The sequence below is a fragment of the Saimiri boliviensis genome, chromosome 1, assembly GCF_048565385.1.
Source record: "Saimiri boliviensis isolate mSaiBol1 chromosome 1, mSaiBol1.pri, whole genome shotgun sequence".
Taxonomy (NCBI): Eukaryota; Metazoa; Chordata; class Mammalia; order Primates; family Cebidae; genus Saimiri; species Saimiri boliviensis.
This window is the reverse complement of record NC_133449.1, coordinates 175,693,527-175,717,245: the sequence shown is the minus strand read 5'-3', so window position 1 is coordinate 175,717,245 and position 23,719 is coordinate 175,693,527. Positions and strand designations below refer to the sequence as shown.

The following is a 23,719-nucleotide window of genomic DNA, read 5'->3' as shown; positions in this document are numbered from 1 at the left end:
CTCATTGCAGCCTCCACTTCCTGGGTTCAAGCAATTCTCCTGCCTCAGCCTCCCGAGTAGCTGGAATTGCAAGTGTCCACCACCACGCCCAGCTAATTTTTGTATTTTTAGTTGAGATGGGATTCAACCTTGTTGGCCTGGTTGGTCTCACTCCTGACCTAAAGTGATCCACAGCCTCAGCTTCCCAAAGTGCTGGGATTATAGGCATGAGCCACTGCATCTAGCCCCTTAGAGGTTTTTAATGCAGTGCTCACAATTGCTGAAATCTTTCATATGGTATATAATTTTATAAATTTCATAAAGAACCACCCATTGCTGGAAGTTATTTTGCTGGAGTGGGTTATGAAAAAGCCTTGTTATTTGGGCTTTTGGTTTAGGTACAATATAAAGTGAAAAGACTCCTCCCAAGGACTCATGTTTCTTTTCCCTGAAGTTGCAGCTAAATTATTTGAAACTATTGTATATGTAAAAAGTGGGATTTTTGATGTTTTTAATAGGCTGTTGTTTTAAACTGTTGTGTAGAAAATTATCTAAAATTTTGGATATTAGTTCAAATCATACAGAGATTGTAATAATCATTCTAATTTAAATCTTGTTAATGAACTTCATTCTTAGGTATTACATCAAATACCAATAATGGATCTATGGTGGTCCACAGTAGCTATGATGAGATTGAAGGAGGTGGCTTCTTGGGTGAGATGCTATGAAAGTTGTTTTTTTTAATCTCTTTTTTCTGATTATAGAAATAATATGTGGTCATTGAAGGAATGTATGCTCATTATATGAAACTTTATAATTATGTAGCCATACATACTATTAACTTTATTTATTTATTGGACACAGGGTCTCACTCTATTGCTCAAGCTGTGGAGTGCAGTGGTGTGATTATGGCTCACTGCAGCCTTAGTCTTCTGGGCTCAAGCAGTGCTCCCACCTCAGCCTCCTGAGAAGCTAGAACTATAGGCACGTGCCACCATGCCCAGCTTTTTGTTTTTGTGTTTCACTTTTGAGACTGAGTCTCGCTCTGTTGCTTAGGCTGGAGTGCAGTGGCGAGATTTCGGTTCACTGCAATCTCTGCCTCCTGGGTTCAAGTGATTCTCCCAACTCACCCTCACAATTAGCTGGGATTAGAAGCACCCACCACCACACCCTGCTATTTTTTTTTTTTTTTTTTTTTGAGACGGAGTTTCGCTCTTGTTACCCAGGCTGGAGTGCAATGGCGTGATCTCGGCTCACCACAACCTCCGCCCCCTGGGTTCAGGCAATTCTCCTGCCTCAGCCCCCTGAGTAGCTGGGATTACAGGCACGTGCCACCATGCCCAGCTAATTTTTTGTATTTTTAGTAGAGACGGGGTTTCACCATGTTGACCAGGATGGTCTCGATCTCTTGACCTCGTGATCCACCCGCCTCGGCCTCCCAAAGTGCTGGGATTACAGGCATGAGCCACCACGCCCGGCCACCCTGCTAATTTTTATATTTTTAGTAGAGATGGGATTTCGCCGTGTTGGCCGGGCTGTTCTCAAATTGCTGACTGAAAGTGATCTACCTGCCTTGGCCTCCCAAAGTGCTGGGATTGTACGCATGAGCCACTGTGCCCAGCCCCTGGCTAATTTTTGTACATTTTGTAGAGGCAGGGTTTCATCATGTTACCTAGGCTGGTCTTGAATTCCTGGGCTCAAGCGATCTTCCCATTTTGCCCTTCCAAAGTGCTGGGATAATAAGCATATGCCACAACATCTGGCTCTACTATTTAACATTTTTTATTTCTATGCATTAGATTTTCTGTTCTTCTTCTTGTCAGAACTGGGATCATGGACTTTATTATTACTATGTTTTGACTGTAGAACACATTTAGGATATATTTTTTTTAGGGACAAGGTCTCTGTCACCCAGGCTCAAGTGCAGCAGCACTGTTATAGCTCACTGCAGCCTCAAATACCGGCACTCAGGCGATCTTCCACCTCACCCTTCTGGAGTGGCAGGGACTACAGGCATATGCTATCATGCCAGGCTAGTTTTTTTATTTTTGTAGACATGGGAGGGATTCTCACTATATTGCCTAAGCTGGTCTTGAACCCTTGGCCTGAAGGGATCCCTCCTGCCTTGGTTCTCTGATTTGCTGGGATTACAGGTGTGAACCACCTCACCCAGCCCTTTTAGGATGTTTTGTTTTGGTTTTGTTTTGAGAGGGAGTCTCGCTCTGTCACCAGGTTGGAGTGCAGTGGTGTGATCTCTGCTCACTGCAACCTCCCCCTCCTGTGTTCAAGTGATTGTCCTGCCTCAGCCTCCCAAGTAGCTGGGACTACAGGCGCTTGCCACCACCCCAGCTAATTTTTTTTTTTAGTAGAGACAGGGTTTCACTGTGGTAACCAGGATAGTCTCAATCTCCTAGCTTCGTGATCCACCAGCATAGGCCTCCCAAAGAGCTGGCATTACAGGTGTGAGCCCAGCTGAATGTTTTTATTAAAGTTGTTTTAAATTAAAATTTTAGTCTGAATACAAAATTTAATGCATTATATGAAAGTAAATTAACTGTTCTTTTGTTTGTTTGTTTTTTTGAGACAGAGTTTCCCTCTGTCGCCCAAGCTGGAGTGTAGTGGGCACAATCTCAGCTCACTGCAACCTCTGCCTCCCGGATTGGCGCGTGCTACCACACTTGGCTAATTTTTTTTATTTTTTAGTAGTGATGGATGGGATTTCACCATGTTGGCCAGGCTGGTCTCCAAGTCCTGACCTCAAGTGATCTACCTGCCTCAACCTCCCAAAGTGCTGGGATTACAGGCATGAGCCCCCACACCCAGCCGATAGGAAAGTAAGTTAACTGTGTGAACTAGTTTTTTTTTTTTTTTTTTTGAGACAGAGTTTCGCTCTTGTTACCCAGGCTGGAGTGCAATGGCGCGATCTCGGCTCACCGCAACCTCCGCCTCCTGGGTTCAGGCAATTCTCCTGCCTCAGCCTCCTGAGTAGCTGGGATTACAGGCACGCGCCACCATGCCCAGCTAATTTGTTGTATTTTTAGTAGAGACGGGGTTTCACTGTTGACCAGGATGGTCTCGATCTCTTGACCTCGTGATCCACCCGCCTCGGCCTCCCAAAGTGCTGGGATTACAGGCTTGAGCCACTGCGCCCGGCTGAACTAGTTTTTATGTGTCTACTACTATAGTATAAAATATTAATTAGGATAAATCTATTAACTAGATTTTTGGCCAGGCACAGTGGCTCATGCCTATAATACCAGCACTTTGGGAGGCCAAGGCAAGCAGATCACCTGAGGTCAGGAGTTTGAGACCAGTCTGGCCAACATAGTGAAACCCTGTCTCTACTAAACATACAAAAATTAGCCAGATGTGGTGGCACACGACTATTGTCCTAGCTACTCAGAAAGCTGAAGTAGGAGAGTCACTTGAACCCAGGAGGCAGGGGTTGCAATGAGCTGAGATTGTGCCACTGCACTCCAGCCTGGATGACAGAGTGAGACTCTTGTCTCAAAAAATGAAATAAATAGATTTTAATCATTGCTATTACTTTGTTACTGGTGTGTGTCTTATTTTACAAAGTTGATAAATGAAAGTATTAAATTATCCAAAGAATTTTGGAGTTATAATATCTATAATTTATTAGATTTATGTGTTGATTTAAAACATTCTGGGCCAGGCATGGTGGCTTATGCCTGTAATCCCAGCCTGGACAACATGGTGAACTCCCATCTCTACAAAAAATACAAAAACATTAGCCAGGCATGGTGGCATATACTACTTGTTTCAGCTACTTGGGAGGCCGACGCAGGAGGATCACTTGAGCCCAGGAGGTTAAGGCTGTGGTGAGGTGTGATTGCCCCACTGTACTGCAGCCTGGGCAATATTGAAACTCTTTCTCCAAAAAAATGTTTTTTTAATAAATTAGGTATTCTGGAGTATAAAGTAGAACTTAAAAGTTACCTTGTTTCTAGCAACACCACAGCTTACTATCAAGAATCCCAAAATGAGCCGAAGTGTTGGATATTCATATCCCTCCTTACTGCCTGGTTATCAGAACACACCACCTGGTGCAACTGGAATGCCACCCTCTTCTTTGAATTACTCAAGTGGGCCACAAGCCTTTACTCAGGTAAACTTTTTGGGATTTTCTTTAACCTATTTCTCCATTTGGTATACACATGAAGAAAGTTTTAGAAAGATATCTTATACATTTTTATAACCAATTAGAGTAATAATGGATATATCATAAAGCCTTTGTCTTTACACATTTTTCCAGAACCAAAAGATTGGCCAAGAGATCTAAATTACACTTGTTATTTACAGAGAAATTAACCACTTTTCTACACACTTAATAAAAGTTACTTACTTTGAAATTGTAGACTCCCTTAGGTGCTAATCATTTAACCACAAGCATGAGTGGATTAAGTCTACATCCAGAGGGTCTAAGAGTTGTCAATCTTCTTCAAGAAAGAAACATGCTTCCATCAACACCTTTGCAGCCTCCAGTTCCAAATTTGCATGAAGACATCCAGAAACTCAACTGTAATCCAGAGTAAGGCTTCAGATATGACATTATTCGTGTCCTAAAAATTTTCTTGCTTTTTGGGGCAGCACGTCAGTTGTTATGAATAAGCTGTACAAATTATTAATTTATGAAAGAAGTTCTGGATACACAAGGTAGAACTCTTTTACTTGTTTACTTAATAGACGTTTGGAAAGTCCTATGTCGGCCGGGCGCGGTGGCTCAAGCCTGTAATCCCAGCACTTTGGGAGGCCGAGGCGGGTGGATCACGAGGTCGAGAGATCGAGACCATCCTGGTCAACATGGTGAAACCCCGTCTCTACTAAAAATACAAAAAATTAGCTGGGCATGGTGGCGCGTGCCTGTAATCCCAGCTACTCAGGAGGCTGAGGCAGGAGAATTGCCTGAACCCAGGAGGCGGAGGTTGCAGTGAGCCGAGATCGCACCATTGCACTCCAGCCTGGGTAACAAGAGCAAAACTCCGTCTCAAAAAAAAAAAAAAAAAGAAAGAAAAGTCCTATGTCAAGAAATAGGGATGTAACACCTGAACCGATTTTGTTCTTATCAGCTCTAATGAGATTATGAAATTCATTATCATTATGGTGGTTACATTCTTTCTTCAAAGTACAGGGATTTTATTCTACATAATCCTTTATTTGTTGTCATTTAAATTTGATTTCATAACAAACATAATACTTTTTTTCTTCCTAAAAACTTACCATAAGCTTAAATGTGTGTGATCAAGAATTTCTGATAAATTAAATTTGGTACCTTTAAATTGTATTTAGAATTAGAATCTTCAGTAAACCTGAACTTCTTTTTTTCTTTTGAGACAGAGTTTCACTCTTGTTGCCCAGGCTAGAGTATAGTGGTACAATCTTGGCTCACTGCAACCTCTGCTACCCGGGTTCAAGTGATTCTCCCGCCTCAGCCTCCCAAGTAGCTGGGACTACAAGCATACACCACCACGCCTGGCTGATTTTATATTTTTAGTAGAGATGGGGTTTCTCCATGTTAGTCAGGCTGGTCTCGAACTCCCAACCTCAGGTGATCTGCCTGCCTCAGCCTGCCAAAGTGCTAGGATTACAGGCTTGGGCCACTGTGCCTGTCCTGAACTTTTAAATAATAAACTTTGCAATTTGGGCTGCCACCTAAATTTAATTTAATTCCAGTGTCACTTACATAACAAAAAATAAGTTTAGACTGTTCTGCACACAAGCCAAGACGAGACTGTGTTTTAGTTATATAATGTAGGATAAACCATCTTATTTCTGCATAGGACTTAGACTTAAATATTTAAATGGGATAAAATTTCAGAGGATCTATTGATATTTCATCTGTAATCTGATCCAGTATTAAAATGTATACCTTTTAAATCTTTGAAGTTATTTTGTTCAAAAGTAATCATAACTGCAACTTATACATACTTTTTACTTTGATATAGGTTATTTCGATGCACACTGACTAGCATTCCTCAGACTCAGGCCTTACTGAATAAAGCCAAACTTCCTTTGGGGCTGCTGCTTCATCCTTTCAAAGACTTAGTGGTATGTTTCCTTTCTTTTCTTTTCTGTTATTTTTTTTTTTGAGATGGAGTCTTCCTCTGTTGCCCAGGCTGGAGTGCAGTGGTGCAATCTCGGCTCACTGCAACTTCCGCCCCACCCCTGAGTTCAAGCGATTTCCTGCCTGAGCCTCCCAAGTAGCTGGGATTACAGGGTTCTGCCACTGGGCCCAGCTAATATTTAGCAGAGATGGGGTTTCACCATCTTGGCCAGGCTGGTCTTGAACTTCTGACCTTGTTATCCTCCCACCTTGACCTCTCAAAGTGCTGGAATTTACAGGCGTGAGCCACAATGCCCAGCTTCTTTTCTTTTTTTCTTAATCTGAGGTGGGGTCTCTCTCTGTTTCCCAAGCTGGAGTCCAATTGTGAGATCTCAGCTCACTGCAACCTCTGCCTCCCAGGTTCAGGCGATTCACTTGCCTGACCTTCCTGAGTAGCTGACATTACAGGTACCTGCCACCACACCCAGCTAATTTTTGTATTTTTTTGTAGAGACAGTATTTCACCACGTTGGCAGACTGGTCTCGAACTGACTCAGGTGATCTGCCTACCTCCCAAAGTGCTGGGATTTATAGGCATGAGCCACTGCACCTAGCTTCTTTAGTGAAAGTAAATGTGTTTTGTGCAGAATTATCTTCGTGGTGAAAATTTTCTGCAACAATGCAAGAATCACACATAGAATTTGTTTAATCTATCTTCAGGAAGTTGATGATTGACAGATTTCTTTACTTACAATTCAACCAAACGTTTTATTACTAAACACTTTCAAAAACTAGGTAAAGGAAATATATTGCTGGAAAATTCAAAAAGTACTGTATTAATAGAATAGGGGTACTGAGAGAAACTAAATAAATGAATTATACTATTTTAATAGGCTGTGAATTATTTACCCATTGAAGTACTTTACCCTGGTCTTCCCATTCTGTCATTGTTGGAGTAAAATTTGTTATTTTATAAAGTTGCACTGGGCCGGGCGCAGTGGCTCACACCTATAATCCCAGCACTTTGGGAGGCCGAGGCAGGTGGATCTCCTGAGGTCAAGAGTTCAAGACCAACCTGACCAACATGAAGAAAACCTGTCTCTACTAAAAATAAAAAATTGGTTGGATGTGGTGGCACATGCCTGTAATCCCAGCTACTTGGGAGGCTGAGGCAGGAGAATTGCTTGAACCTGGGAGGCAGAGGTTGTGGTGAGCCAGGATCCTGCCATTGCACTCCAGCCTGGGCAACAAGAGCGAGACTCTGCCTCAAAAAAAAAAAAAGTTGCTTTAAGCCAGACATGGTGGCTCATGGCCTGTAATCCCAGCACTTTGGGAGGGCAAGGTGAGAGAATTACTTCAGTCCAGGAGTTCAAGACCAGCCAATCCTGGCTACTTGGGAGGCTGAGGTGGGAGGATCACTTGAGCCTAGGAGGTTGAGGCTGAACTTGAGACATGATTGTACCACTGCAGTCCAGCCTGGGTGACAGAGACCCTGTATCAAAAAAGAAGTTGTTTCAAAAGAAAAAAGAAACTGATCTACCTTTGTCCTAAAGCTCTGTAGCCATGTATTCTTGAGGATTGCTGACTTTCCCAAAACACACCTTCTTTGCTTACTAGGATTTTTTTTTTTTTTGGTGGTGATAGGATTTTATTGCTTGTACTGTTTTTTGTTTGTTTGTTTGTTTGTTTGTTTTAAGAAGCAGAGTCTTAACTATGTTGCTGAGGATTATCTATTTTTTAAGAGATCTTTCTCTTAAAAAATAGATAAAGGCCAGGTGTGGTGGCTCACACCTGTAATCCCAGCACTTTGGGAGGCTGAGGCTGGCAGATCACCTGAGGTCAGGAGTTCAAGATCAGCCTGGCCAACATGGTGAATCTCATCTCCACCAGAACTAGAAAATTTAGCTGAGGGTGGTGACACACACCTATAATCCCAGCAACTGGGGAGGCTCAGGCAAGAGTATCACTTGAACCTAGGCGGCAGAGGTTTGCAGTGAGCCAAGATCCCACACTGCACTCCAGGCTGTGCAACAAGACTGAGACTAAAAAAAAAGATGAATAAATAAAACCTTCTTTTAAAGATGAGATGATATGTCATTGTTGTCCAAGGCACTGGCTCTCAGTCAAGTTGATCAATATAAGCAAAAACATTTCTTTCACCTGTCTCAGGGTTTCTGATAATCAAAACAAATCTCCCAGAATCTGATAGTCTTACAAAGACCCTTCCCATGTATTTACTGCTATTTATTTATTTATTTTATTAGAGACCGGTTATCTCGTTGTCACCCAGGTTAGAGTGCAGTTCCATGATCATAGGTCACTGCAGCCTTGAACTCTTGGGCTCAAGCAGTCCTCCTGCCTCAGCCTCCAGACAGAGTAAGTGGAACTGTAGGCACTGACCACTATACCCAGCTAAGACTTTAGAACTTTTTTTTTTTTTTTTTAATAGACAGGGTTTCACCATGTTGGCCAGGATGGTCTCGATCTCCTGACCTCGTGATTCACCCACCTCAGCTTCCCAAAGTGCTAGGATTACAGGCATGAGCCACTGTGCCCAGCCTGCCTTTAGAACCTTTAATATGTGGGGTAAACTTTTTTTTTTTAATATGGAACCCTTCATGAATTTTTTGCGTGTCATCCTTGCGCTGGGGCCATGCTAATCTTCCCTGTATCATTCCAATTTTGGTATATGTGCTGCCAAAGTGAGCACTGGATAAACTTTAGCAGCATAATTCCAAAGTTTAATTGATTATTTAAATTAACCTCACCTTACTTTATTACAGTTGAAAACTAAGTAGGCCTCTTAATGTAACATCAAAAAACCGTAATAATTTCATTGGTCATATATTTTAGAGTTGGTTTTTTTTACTTTACCATCCATGCCAAAGTACATTGTAAATTTACCAATTTGGTTTTATTTTTTAACTTTATTTATTTATTTATTTTTGAGATGGAGTTTCATTCTTGTTGTCCAGGCTAGAGTGTGGTGGCACAATCTTGGCTCGCTGCAATCTCCATCTCCTGGGTTCAAGCAATTCTCCTGCCTCAGCCTCTCAAGTAGCTGGGGTTACAGGTGCCGCCATCACATCTGGTGAATTTTTTGTGTTTTTAGTAGAGACAGGGTTTCACTATGTTGGCCAGGCTGGTCTGGAACTCCTGACCTCAGGCATCTACCTCAGCTTCCCAAAGTGCTGGGATTACAGGTGTGAGCCACCATGCTTGGCCTATTTATTTATTTTAAAACTTTTTTTTTTTTTTTTTTGGCAGAGATGGGCTTTTGCTCTATTGCTTAGATTGGTCTCGAGGTCCCATCCTCAGGTGATCCCCCTGCTTTGCCTTTCAAAGTACTGGGATTTTTTTTTTTTTTTTGAGATGGAGTTTCTCTCTTGTTGCCTATGTAGGAGTGCAATGGCGTGATCTTGGCTTACCGCAACTTCTGCCTCCCAGGTTCAGGCAATTCTCCTGCCTCAGCCTCCTGGATAGCTGGGATTACAGGCATGTGCCACCATCCTGGCTAATTTTGTATTTTTAGTAGAGACACGGTTTCTCCATGTTGGTCAAGCTAGTCTCAAACTCCCAACCTCAGGCGATCTGCTCACCTCGGCCTCCCAAGTGCTGGGATGACAAGCATGAACCACCATGCTCGGCCTGGGAGATTTTTATCTTTAAAATAGAGACAGGGTCTTACTTTCTTGCACAGATTGGTCCCAGACTCCCGACCTCAGGTGATCCACTCGCCTTGGCCTCTTAAAGTGCTGGGATTTTAGACGTAGGTGTTGGCCACAGTGCCTGGCCTACTATTTTGGTTTTGCAATGTGAACGTTTAATGAGAAAATACATTCTTGTTAAATTTTTATTTTATTTTATTTTATTTTTTGAGACTGGGTCTTGCTTTGTTGCCCATGCTAGAGTGCAGAGTCTCAATCATGACTCACTGCAGCCTTGACCTTCCATGCTCAAGTGATCCTCCCACCTCAACCCAAGTCACCACACCAGGCTAATTTTTTAAATCCTTTGAGAGGGTCAGGTTTCACTGTGTTGCCCAGGCTGGGCTCAAACTCCTGGCTTCAAGCCATCCTTCCGCCTTGGCCTCCCAAAGTGCTGGAATTATGTGTGAGCCACTGTGCCCAGCCAATACTTTTTTTAAAAAGGCAAATTTTAATAAGAATGGTCCTGGAGCAAAACAATAGGGTTTAAAATGAATGCATTTCAGCTACATGATTTGTGTGTGGCAGTTTAGGTACATCTTGTACTCTAGGTTTTCTTGAAAATGATAATATCCCAACAGTTATTTAGACAGGATGGATTAATGGTTACATTTTCAACATGATGATTATTCCTTTACAAAGATAATTCTGTTTTTTTCAGCAGTTGCCTGTGGTTACCTCCAGTACAATTGTGAGATGCCGTTCATGCAGGACGTACATCAATCCTTTTGTCAGCTTTCTTGATCAAAGGAGATGGAAGTGTAACTTATGTTATCGAGTAAATGATGGTATGACATGCTTTTTTGAAACATTTAAACATTTCTACTTTCTTTTTTTTTGAGATAGAGTCTCGTTCTGTAGCCCAGGCTGGAGTGCAGTGGCGTGATCTCGGCTAGGCTCACTACAGCCTATGCCTGGGTCCCGGTTCAAGCAGTTCTACCGCAGTTCTCCTATCACAGCCTCCCAAGCAGCTGGGATTACAGCACAAACAACCATGCCCATCTAATTTTTGTATTTTTCAGTAGAGACAGGGTTTCACCATGTTGGCCAATCTGGTTTTGAACTCCTGATCTCATGATCCCCCAGCCTCGTGAGCCACCGCACCCAGCCAAACATTTCTCCTTTCATTGTAGGGAAATCAGATAATACAAAGCACAGTTTTGTTTTGTTTTGTTTTGTTTTAAAAAAACCCTTTTATTTACCTGTAATCAATCCTTCCACTCAGAGAAAACTACTGTTAACTTTTTTCTATGTATTTATATTTATAAATAAATTTAATTATTTTTTAAGCAAAAAATAATAGTATTACATGGATATTCTTTTTTTATGTTGTATTGGGCATATAATGAATGGTATATTTCATGATATTACTTAGGCCAGAAATTTAAGAAACATTTTTATTTAGAAATTGTCCCATGCCTTTTCTCTAGGGTGAAAAGAAGTAAGTTCACAGTAGCTGCCCAATTCATTCACTGCTGAATGAAGGGAGGTGGGCCGTACTAGAAGGTTAGTTAAAATGTGGTTTTCTCAGTGATTGAGAAGGAGGAGGTTTCTCTTAGTAACTATGTCACAGTTTTCCTGTTGGGATTAGAGAAGGAAATGGGTGTGCCAGTATCCACCGTGTCTGTTTGAAAGATTTGGGAAATAGAGGAATATAAGAGTTTTGTTTTTGTTTTTGTTTTGTGATGGAGAGTCTCACTCTGTCACCAAAGCTGGGGTGCAGTGGCACTATCTTGGCTTACTACAACCTCTGCTTCCCAGGTTCAAGCCATTCTCCTGCCTCAGCTTCCCAAGTAGCTGAGATTACAGGTGCCTGCCACCATGCCTGGCTAATTTTTATATTTTTAGTAGAGGTGGCGTTTCGCCATGTTGGCCAGGCTGGTGTAGAACTCCTGACCTCTAGTGATCCTCTTGACTCAGCCTCCCAAAGTGCTGGGATTACAGGCATGAGCCACTTTACCTGGCCAAGAATTTTTTTTTTTTTAAAGAGACAGAGTCTTGCTATGTTGCCCAGGCTAGAGTGCAGTGGCTATGCATCAGCCAAGAGTCTTTTAAGAACCAAGAGTTTTTTTTTTTGAGACAGAGTTTCGCTCTTGTTGCCCAGAGCTGGAGTGCAATGGCGCGATCTCGGCTCACTGCAACCTCCGCCTCCTGGGTTCAGGCAATTCTCCTGCCTCAGCCTCCTGAGTAGCTGGGATTACAGGCACACACCACCATACCCAGCTGATTTTTTGTATTTTTAGTAGAGACGGGGTTTCACCATGTTGACCAGGATGGTCTCAATCTCTTGACCTCGTGATCCACCCGCCTCGGCCTCCCAAAGTGCTGGGATTACAGGCTTGAGCCACCGTGCCTGGCAAGAACCAAGAGTTTTTTAAGCGTTTTATCGTTTGTGTGTGTTTTCTTTTGAGTATAGAAAAGTAAGAATAGGTTAAGAACTTACTTTTGCACTATAATAATTCATAAAATGTAGTATTTAGCATACCTTTAAAATCTTTAGGGTTTTGTGCTTTAATATACAAAATGAAATTGTAATAAAAGTTGAAGCCTCTTTCATATGCAAACCAGGCTATTTCATGAACTATAGCTTACCCTTTAGAGTGTACAGGGATTTGTATTTCTGAACAATTAATAGGAAGACAGATACAATGATAATTAATTTAGAAAATTTTCTTCGACCACTAATGTCTTATAAGTGGTAGGTAACTGATGTTCCATAAAGGTCTCATTAATTAATAAAACTCACTAAACCTTATGACCTTGACCTCTGAAATTGTCTTAACCATAGCTTGTAGTGCCAGCCAGAGTCTATACATTTCATATGTCAAATGTTAATATTCTTGTATAATTGTGAAATTTAAGAAAATAGGCCAGGTGCAGTGGCTCACATCTGTAATCCCAGCACTTTGGGAGGCCGAACCAGAGGTCAGGAGTTTGAGACCAGCCTGACCAACATGAAGAAGCTCCGTCTCTATTAAAAATTTAGCCAGCATGGTGGTGTATGCCTTAATCCTAGCTACTTGGGAGGCTGAGGCAGGAGAATCACTTGAAGCCGGGAGACAGAGGTTGCAGTGAGCCAAGATGGCACTGCTGCGCTCTAGCCTAGGCAACAGAGTGAGACTCTGTCTCAAAAAAAAAGAAAAGAATTGGCATTTAATGAGTTTTTAATCACCTTTTCAAGCAAGAAAGTGGCCAAATGCAAGGTATATTATATTAATCCTTTCAGTTTTTTCAATATGTGTATTGTTATAGTTCCTGAGGAGTTCTTGTACAACCCTTTGACCAGAGTTTATGGAGAACCTCACAGAAGACCTGAAGTTCAAAATGCTACTATTGAGTTTATGGCTCCTTCAGAATACATGGTAAACTTTAATTTTTTAATACAGTATACCCAGTTTTTATTACCAGGTTTTAAGTAAAACAATATGACATCCTTTAACAAAATTTTATTTTTAAATTTTTTTTTTGAGACACAGTCTCACTCCCATTGCCCATCCTGGAGTGCAGTGGCATGATCATGGCTCGCTGCAGCCTCGACCTCCCATGCTCAAGTGATCTCCCACCTCAGCCTCCTGAGTAGCTGGGGCTATAGGCATGTACTACCACACCTGGCTTATTTTTAGTAGAAACAGGGTTTTGCCATGTTGCCCAGACTGGTCTCGAACTCCTGGGCTCAAATGATCTGCCCATCTTGGCCTCCCAAAGTGCTGGGATTACAAGCATGAACCACTGTGCCCAGCAAAAATTTTATGTTTTTAAATGTATAAAAGTGTAATATTTGTTTACTAGTAATTAGTATGTAAGGGTATATTTGAAAGATAAAGGTTTATGTAAAGTCCCATTTAAATGTCTTGTGTGACATCCAGAAATTTCCAAAATAATATTGGGCTCATAATTACTTTTTGTTTTTTTAATGACAGAATCTCGCTCTGTCTCCCAGTCTGGAGTATAGTGGTTCAATCATGACTCACTGCACCTCCACCTCCCGAGTTCAAGTGATTTTCTTACCTCAGCCTCCCGAGTAGCTGGGATTACAGGCACGCACCACCACACCCGGCTAATTTTTGTATTTTTAGTAAAGATGGGGTTTCAACATGTTGATCAGGCTAGTCTCGAACTCCTGACCTTGTGATCTGCCTGCCTCAGCCAACCAAAGTGCTTGGATTACAGGCAGGAGCTACAGCACCTGGCCAAGATACACTAAAATAAGGCCAGCCATGGTGGTGACACCGCGGTTGCTCTGGTGACAGAGCAAGATCTCCATCTCACTTTGGGAGGCTGCGGCGGGTGGATCATGAGGTCAGGATCATACCTGTAATCCCAGCTATTCAGGAGGCTGAGGCAGGAGAATTATTTGACCTGGTAGGTGGAGTTGCAGTGAGCGGAGATTGCACCACTGCACTCTAGCCTTGGCAACTGAGCAAGACTCTGTCTCAAAAATAAGAAAAGAAAAGAAAACATTTTGTTCCCCTAAGTGGACTTAACTGATTGGTAATAGCCATCTGCAGAGTACCTGTTTTTTTTTTTTTTTTTTTTTTAAGACGAGGTTTCACCATGTTGGTCAGGCTGGTCTTGAACTCCCAACCTCAGGTGATCCACCCACCTTGGCCTCCAAAGTGCTTGGATTACAGGTGTGAGCCACTGCACCTGGCCAGTTGTTTTGTTTTTTAAGATGGGGTTTCACCATGATGGCCAGGCTGGTCTTGAACTCCTAAACCTCAGGTGATCCACCCACCTTGGCCTCCCAAAGTGCTAGGATTACAGGCATGAGCCACCGCACCCAGCCGAGTACCTGGTTTTTTTTTTTTTTTTTTTTTTTTTGAGACGGAGTTTCGCTCTTGTTACCTAGGCTGGAGTGCAATGGCGCGATCTCGGCTCACCGCAACCTCCACCTCCTGGGCTCAGGCAATTCTCCTGCCTCAGCCTCCTAAGTAGCTGGGATTACAAGCATGCGCCACCACGCCCAGCTAGTTTTTTGTATTTTTAGTAGAGACAGGGTTTCACCATGTTGACCAGGATGGTCTCCATCTCTTGACCTCGTGATCCACCCACCTCAGCCTCCCAAAGTGCTGGGATTACAGGCTTGAGCCACCGCGCCTGGCTGAGTACTTGTTTTTTAATTGGATTCAAACAAACAAACAAACAAAACAGAAGCACCTATTCTTTTGAATTTACCTGTCTAGTTTCCCTTTATCGCCCATGTTTTGCAAAAATGCTTCCTTTAAATTTAGAAACTATTGCAGAAGGTTTTTGCTCCTTTCTGGCTTGTCTCTTGACAGGCAGGTTATGTGAATTTGGTAAGTGATACATGCAAAAATATATAAAAATACAGTTGACTGTATCCACGAGTTCTGCATCCATGGATTTAACTACCCATGGATCGAAAATGTTCAGAAAAACACAGTAAAAAATATTATAGGATAGATGCGGTGGCTCACACCTATAATCCCAGCACTTTGGGAAGCCAAGGGAGGAGGATTGCTTGAAGCCAACAGTTTGAGACCAGCCTGGGCAACATAGTGAGACCCCATCTCTATAAAAATTTTAGGAGTGGTGGTGTGTGCTTACAGTCCCAGGTACTTGGGAGGCTGAGATGGAAGAATTGTTTGAGCCCAGGAGTTCAAGGCTGCCGTGAGCTATGATTGCATCACTGTACTCCAGCCTTGGTGACAAAGTGAGACCTTTTCTTTAAAAAAAAAATAGGCCGGGCGCGGTGGCTCACGCCTGTAATCCCAGCACTTTGGGAGGCCGAGGCGGGTGGATCACGAGGTCAAGAGATCAAGACCATCCTGGTCAACATGGTGAAACCCCGTCTCTACTAAAAATACAAAAAATTAGCTGGGCATGGTGGCACGTTCCTGTAATCCCAGCTACTCAGGAGGCTGAGGCAGGAGAATTGCCTGAACCCAGGAGGCGGAGGTTGCGGTGAGCCGAGATCACGCCATTGCACTCCAGCCTGGGTAACAAGAGCAAAACTCTGTCTCAAAAAAAAAAAAAAAAAAAAAAATATATATATATATATATATATATATATAAACTTTAATATACAGTATAACAACTATTTATATAGCATTTATGTTGTATTAGGTATTATTTTCAAAACCTAGAGATGATTTAATGTATACAGAAGGATGTACTTAGGTTGTATGCAAATAATATACCATGGCATGTAAGGGAATTGAGCATCCTTAGATTTGGTATTTCAGGTGGGAGATGGAACTTAATCTCTTGCAGATACCAAGGGAAGACTGTATACTATATACCCAGTTCTGATTGTGGCTATTTGATGCTTTTTATTGAACTGAAAACAAATCTTTGGATTTGGAAATTTAAAATACAGTCTTGGCCCAGACACGGTGGCTCACGCCTGTAATCCCAGCACTTTGGGAGGCCGAGGCGGGTGGATCACCTGAGGTCAGGAGTTCAAGACTAACCTGGCCAACATGGTGAAACCCCATCACTACTAAAAATACAAAAATTAGCCAGGCATGATGGTGGGCACCTGTAATCCCAGCTACTCAGGAGGCTGAGGCAGGAGAATCACTTGAACCCAAGAGGTGGAGATTGCAGTGAGCTGAGATCGTGCTACTGCACTCCAGCCTGGGGGACAGGATGAGACTCTGTCTAAAAAAAAAAAAAAAAAAAAAAAAAGCCAGATTCGGTGGCTCACGCCTGTAATCCCAGGACTTTGGGAGGCCGAGGTGCGTGAATCACAAGGTCAAGAGATCAAGACCATCCTGGTCATCATGGTGAAATCCCATCTCTACTAAAAATACAAAAAAATTAGCTGGGCATGGTGGCGCGTGCCTGTAATCCCAGCTACTCAGGAGGCTGAGAGGCAGGAGAATTGCCTGAACCCAGGAGGCGGAGGTTGCGGTGAGCCGAGATCGCGCCATTGCACTCCAGCCTGGGTAACAAGAGTGAAACTCCATCTAAAAAAAAAAATCTGAGTCATGACACCAAGAAAAAAGATAGTCTTATATTTTTATGGGATTTGGCTATAATTTGATGGTTAAATAACCAGATGAAGCTAACTTGTAACTTTCAGAGCTGTAATTTTTCTAAATTGTGAAATCCAACACACATATAGAAAAATCAATAAAACATAAATATTCAGGTTACTGAATCATTATCAACTACACACTTTTGTTAGTATTGCCTAAGCCAAGAAATTGAACTTTGCTAATACTGTCGGAAGCCGCCCCCGCCCAACCGCCTTTTTTTTTTTGAGACAGAGTCTCACTTTGTCACCCAGGCTGGAGTGCAGTGGCGTGATCTCGGATCACTGTAACCTCTGCCTCCCTGGTTCAAGCGATTCTCCTGCCTCAGCCTCCCAAGCAGCTGGAACTACAGGCACCCACCACCATGCCTGGCTACTTTTTGTATTTTTAGTAGAGACGAGGTTTTGCCATGTTGGTCAGGCTGATCTCAAACTTCTGACCTCAGGTGAGCCGCCCACCTCTGCCTCCCAAAGTGCTGGGATTATAGGCATGAGCCACCACACCCGGCCAGAAGTCCTTCTGATCACATCTCCTCCCCCTCTTGTCCTAGAGAAAACACTATTCTGAATTATGGCAATCATAGCTCATTTTTCATATATATATATATATAAACAATATAGTATAGCTTTGCCTTTTTATTATAATCTATACTCAATTTATAAATGATGCTTTTTAAATTGTTTTGCTGTATGTGTACCCCACAAATAAGTTTAAACTTAATCCTGTTAAATGTACTTAACAAGATCTTTTTCTCTTCAGTTACGACCACCTCAACCTCCAGTGTATCTCTTTGTATTTGATGTGTCTCACAATGCAGTCGAAACTGGATACTTGAATTCAGTTTGCCAGAGTTTGTTAGACAATCTGGATTTGTAAGTTTCTCAATTCAACTTAAATTTGAAACTAGTAATATGTTCTAAATGAATAAGTAGTTTTTGAAATTCAAAAAAAAGAAAGCTGTGTAATTATTTTCTAAAACTTCACCTAAATCAGTTGTCAATTTAGGCCTTACTTCCTCTTAGAAACATTATTTTTAAACCTATAGTTGGTAAGAAGAATAATATAATGAACCTCCAGGCACCTGTCATCACCAGCTTCATCATCTTCAGCATTCTGCTGTTCTTGCTCCATCTAATCCTTCCCCTTCACACACATACCTTTTCTTACCTCGAGTATTTTAAAGCAAATCTCAGCCAGCATACTGTTTTACCTATACATATTTCAAGAGTAACTTTTATACCTAACCATAATACTAAAGCATCAAGAAAATTAGCAGTAATTCCATATATGATCTAATGCCCAGTTTCTTTTTTGTTCCTAGTTGTCTCAAAATTGTCTTTTTACTGTCAGTTTGTTGGAGTAACAATTTAAACAGCATACATACATTGCATTTGGTTATGAAGTGTCTTAAGTCTCTTAAAATATCTATTTCCAATGGTGCTTAGATACCTAGTATAACCCATCAAAGCAAATGTAACCTTTCTATGTCATGAAGTATAGTGCTTGTGTGTGATATGGAGGAATATAGAAGAACAAATCTCATCACAAGTGGAGTAACTCTCTCACTTTGGTGAAAAGCTCATTTTTGTTCCTGCCAGCATTTGTATTTTTAATGCTGTAGATTGTGAATGGGGATTGTGACTTGATGAGATTGTCACTGACTCACCCATTCATGAACAAGAGTGAAAATTTGTTTTTTCCCTTATATAGCTGTAGTTCCACATATTTGTAGTTCTTTAAAATAGATGCTTTTGTTCTTCTTTGTTCTTAGAGTTTGTGTATCATAATATTTTGAAGCATGGTTTATAATTTAAAATCGTCTGGAAAATTTCATACTTTTCAATATTTTTAGCATACCATTTCCTAAGTGATTATATGTAACTTTATAGGTATACTTGGTTTTGGATTTCTGTATTGTTGCCATGGTTTTTTTATTGTTTGGCTTATGTGTAGTGTTTTCCCTTAGAGTCACATATGTTTTCATGGTAAACATTGGGTGGTTTAAACAATTGTTTGTGTTGGGCCAATTTCTATAATATTGATTGAGATATTTGCATGTAATTCTTAGGACACATTTTATGTGTATTTGTATATAGTTAAAAGTTGGTAAAATATTCTTACGAATTTGTTTTTAGGCTTCCTGGCAACACTAGAACAAAAATTGGCTTCATAACGTTTGACAGTACAATCCATTTCTACAGTCTTCAAGAAGGTCTCTCTCAACCTCAGATGCTAATAGTTTCAGATATCGAAGGTATAGATTTATAACTATTTTCATAATTTCCAGTTTTCAAAATATTTCTTGATTACTTGACAAATTGGATGAGTATTGTTTGTACAATATCAGGGAAAATCTTGAGTATAAAATCATGATTGTTGAAGTTGTAAGAATCTTTCAGTTCAATCTCTTATTTCTTAGAAGAGGAAATGGGGGTTATGGAGACAACATGAATTCTGTACAAGGCAACAAAAACAAGTTAATGTTAGAACTCAGATCAAATTTAGGCCTTTTTTCCCCTTCTTCCCATTCATTCAAAAAGTATTTGAGGATAGACATAGAGCAAAGAAATAGAATTGAGAGCTCAGAATAAAGCCTAGCACATATAGGCAATTGATTTTTTTTTTGTGTGAGATGGAGGGTTACTCTGTCACTGAGGCTGGAGTGGAGTGGTGCGATCTCAGCTCATTGCAGCCTCTGCCTTCTGGGTTCAGGCAATACTCCTGCCTCAGCCTCCTGAGTACTTGGGATGAGAGGCATGCACCACCACACCCAGCTAATTTTTGTATTTTTAGTAGAGACGAGGTTTCACCATGTTGGCCAGGCTGGTCTTGAACTCCTGACCTCAAGTGATTTGCCTCTCTTGGCCCCTAAAAGTGCTGGGATTACAGGCATGAGCCAACAGGCCCAGCCAGTCAATTGATTTTTGACAAAGGTGTCTATACCAATCAGTGGGAGAAGAGACAGTTTTCTGAACAAATAGTTGTGGCAATACTGCCTACGTAAAAGAATGAGGTTGGAACTTTACCATCTTATACCATGTAAAGAAAATTAACTTGACATGAACTAAAGACCTATACTTAAGAGCTATAAGGAGAAAACAGGGGCAAATATTTATGCCCCTGGATGTGGAAACATCCCTGGTACATTGCTGGTCATAATATAAAGTGGTATAGCTGCTGTGGAAGATTCCTTAGCAGTTCTTCAAAGTTAAAGGTGAATTACCACATAATGTAGCAATTCCACTGTTCAATATATTTGCCAAAAAATTGAAAGAAGGGACTCAAGGAGATCCTTGTACGTTATTGTTTATAGCAATAGCAATTATTTATAATAGCTAGAAGGTGGAAACACCCCAAGTAGCCATCAACAGATGAATAAACAAAATGTGGTATAAACGCAAAGTGGGATATCATTCAGCCTTTATAAAACAATGAAATTCTCAGTTGATCAAGGTGGCTCATGTCTGTAATCTCAGCACTTTGGGAGGCCGAGGCAGGCAGATACTGAGGTCAAGAGTTAGAGACCATCCTGGCTAACACAAGACCAGCCTGGCCAACATGGTGAGTGGTTTCACCACGTTGTCCAGGATGTTCTCAATCTCTTGACTTCAGTATCTGCCTCCCTTGGCCTCCCAAACTGCTGGGTTACAGGCATGAGCCACTGTGCCCAGCCTATAGTCCGATTCTTAAAGGCACTGGTGTGGGCCTTCTTTATGAGAAAGCATCTGCTTTTTGAATGAACTATTGGTGAGCTGTATTGCTTCCTTATAAAGACAGCATTCTTGTGTGTCACGTTAGTCACAAAAATTTTCTTAATGCCAACAGTGTATCTTTGGCTGGCTTCCAGGGTCAGCCATTTAAAAAAAAAAAAAGAAGTCAAAGCAGGATTGTAAAGTGTTACCTTTAGCCTAAGAAGCAGAGCACTTATGTAAACCCTTACTCAGTAAATACAGATCAATATTTTCTTTCTTTTTTCTTTTTTTGGAGGCAGGGTTTCAACCTCCTGCCTAGCCTGGGAGTGCAGTCGTGCAAACTTGGCTCACTGCAGGCTTAACCTTCTAGGCTCAAGCAGTCCTCCCACGTAGCTGGGACTACAGGCGTGTACCACCATGCCTGCTTCATTTTTGTATTTTTTGTAGAGACAGGGTTTTACCGTGTTGCCTAGGCTGGTCTGAAACTCCCGAGTCAAGTCATCCACCCACCTAGGCCTCTGGAAGTGCTGGGATTACAGGTGTGTACCACTGCACCCGGCCCAGATAAATATTTTGTAATTGGGAGTCTATACCTTTTACAAGGTAGCAGACAAGAAGCAGAAAATTTTGCAGTAGATACCTGAATCAGTGTGGTTTTTTGGTGGTTCTTTGGACATAGGTATACCATGCTGTAATAGTGGATGAGGTGGCTTATCTTTAACGAAAGGGGTGGTTAATCACATTTGTGTTATATATTTGGAACACCTTTAATGATTATATTTTGTTTAAAATAAATGTGTATTTTTTCTTTCAGATGTTTTTATACCTATGCCAGAGAACTTATTAGTAAACTTAAATGAAAGTAAAGAGGTAAGGCACATTTTTCTACCTGACATGTTTAATTGAAATATTGAAGGAACATGTTTTTGAAATGAACTTGAAGTAAAATTTTGATTCTTTCTGTGACATTTCTAAAATGTATAGCATTTTATATTTGCTCATAGTTAAAATTAATAAGATGAACAGCTGTTGAGTTCAATCCTGAGCTGATCATTTTTAAGCCTAATGAAGCAAGTTATTTGTAATAGGGTAGAAAATAAGCATATTCCATATAGGAGGAACACCTGAAGGAAATCTGTCTTGCCAGCCATTTGGGAAGTTGGGAGGGTTGCTGAGATAAAGCTTCTGGTCACTACATAGAAGCACATTAGGTAGGCTGCTTTCAGTGCCCTTTGCTTTTCTGATTCACAGAGTGTCATTGGGGTCAGTTCAGAAGAAACTCTTATTACCTGCCTGGAAATTGCCATGAGATAATACAGTGAGAGGTGAACAGAATGTGTCTGAAGGGGGGATGTTGTCTACCCTGTACATGCATATATGCCGTAGGGGTAACATTTTAACTAGCAAGTCTGTGGTCTCTGCTGTTGGCAATGGTGACTGTGCCATAGTGCGAAGTATTTTTTCCCCATTAACTCTATTTGTACAACCTAACCTGTAAAGGTAGTTGTTTTTCTTTCGTAGTGATATTACTAGTTGGCAAAGTTACTGGACATCATAGATTTACAACAGGGAAGAGCTAAGCTCACTTTGGAACTTAAAAGAATAAAGTATGTAGAGGTGATGGAGCAGGCCATATTTCATGGCATTAAAATATATCAATTCTCTGAACTGTGATGGTTCTTTTGGATACATTTTGGACTTATAGTCTTGCTGGACTACTGCATGTGCAAGAACTGTAAGGCCCCAACTTTGATTTGTCTTGCTTGCCAATTTATAATGTTGACTTAAAATGGCTTTCTTGTCATTTGACCAACTTCATTGTTTAGTGTCTGTAGATTCTCTGATCATCATCAATGTCTTGTCTATTGTATTAGATACTGATTAAATGTGAAAAAAAAATTTAATTGTGACACTCTTGAGTTTTCTTGCTTTATTTTACAAGCTTGTGCAAGATTTACTGAAAACATTGCCACAAATGTTTACCAAGACTCTGGAGACCCAGAGTGCCTTGGGGCCTGCACTTCAAGCTGCCTTTAAGCTGATGTCTCCAACTGGTGGTCGAATGTCTGTTTTTCAAACACAACTCCCAACTCTTGGAGTGGGAGCCCTGAAACCACGAGAGGAGCCTAACCACAGGTCATCTGCTAAGGTTAGAGAGCCATGAAATGTCTGAGAAGATTTATGCTGCTGTGCCATCCCTGTGACCACAGAACCTGTTTCTTTAAATTTATTTCTCAATTGTTGGGAGGATGGACTATAAGGAAATTCGTAAAGGGTTTAACTTTCATGTAGACATTTTTATTTTATTACATTTTTTTCTGCCTGATTCACCCTTCTTTAATTTGTAATACCTTTAGCAGACCAGTAGCAATTCATCCTGCCTTTAGTGAGACAGCCTGGGAGACTAACAGAATATGCTTGAAAGGGACAAAGGGAACCTGACTGACCAGTTAAGAATAGTCTTATGGCCGGGCGCCGTGGCTCAAGCCTGTAATCCCAACACTTTGAGAGGCCGAGGCGGGTGGATCACGAGGTTAAGAGATCAATGGCTGGGCGCGGTGGCTCAAGCCTGTAATCCCAGCACTTTGGGAGGCCGAGGCGGGTGGATCAGGAGATCGAGACCATCCTGGTCAACATGGTGAAACCCCATCTCTACTAAAAATACAAAAAATTAGCTGGGCATTGTGGTGCGTGCCTGTAATCCCAGTTACTCAGGAGGCTGAGGCAGGAGAATTGCCTGAACCCAGGAGGCAGAGGTTGTGGTGAGCCGAGATCGCGCCATTGCACTCCAGCCTGGGTAACAAGAGCGAAACTCCGTCTCAAAAAAAAAAAAAAAAAAAAAAGAGTAGTCTTATGGCCAGGTGTGGTGGTTCACTCCTGTAATCCCAGTGTTTTGGGAGGCTGAGGCCGAGGCCTTTGGGATCACGAGGTCAGGAGTTCGAGACCAACCTGGCCAACATGGTGAAACCCTGGCTCTACTAAAAATAAAAAATTAGCTGGGCATGGTGGCAGGTGCCTATAATGCCAGCTACTTGGGAGGCTGAGGCAGGAGAATTGCTTGAACCCAGGAGGTGGAGGTTGCCCTGAGCTGAGACTATGTACAGCACTCTAGCCTAGGCAACAGAGCGAGACTCCATCTCATAAATAAAGAAATAAATAAAGAAGAATAGTTTTATTTGGCTGGGTGCAGTGGCTCATGCCTGTAATCCCAACACATTGGGAGGCCAAGGCAGGCAGATCACCTGAGGTCAGGAGTTCGAGACCAGCCTGACTAAC

General features: G+C 41.6%; 1 protein-coding gene and 1 non-coding gene across 7 annotated transcripts in view; one reads left to right on the top strand and one right to left on the bottom strand.

The window, feature by feature from the left end:
* Positions 1–23,719, top strand: part of SEC24A (SEC24 homolog A, COPII coat complex component) — a 77,800-nt gene that overhangs the window by 26,256 nt on the left and 27,825 nt on the right. For 3 of the 6 annotated variants that reach the window (XM_074381470.1, XM_039470453.2, XM_074381471.1), the window contains 10 exons: positions 616–693; positions 3,951–4,108; positions 4,359–4,531; positions 5,946–6,048; positions 10,412–10,538; positions 13,003–13,112; positions 17,511–17,623; positions 18,887–19,005; positions 21,258–21,313; positions 22,386–22,592. In XM_074381470.1, coding sequence (XP_074237571.1) covers positions 616–693; positions 3,951–4,108; positions 4,359–4,531; positions 5,946–6,048; positions 10,412–10,538; positions 13,003–13,112; positions 17,511–17,623; positions 18,887–19,005; positions 21,258–21,313; positions 22,386–22,592 — 1,244 coding nt within the window. The other 3 variants (XM_039470459.2, XM_039470471.2, XM_039470467.2) reach the window with 3 other exon arrangements.
* On the bottom strand, positions 8,644–8,753 carry LOC120365651 (U6 spliceosomal RNA). The gene has a single exon (XR_005580541.1). It is a non-coding gene; the product is annotated as a U6 spliceosomal RNA (small nuclear RNA).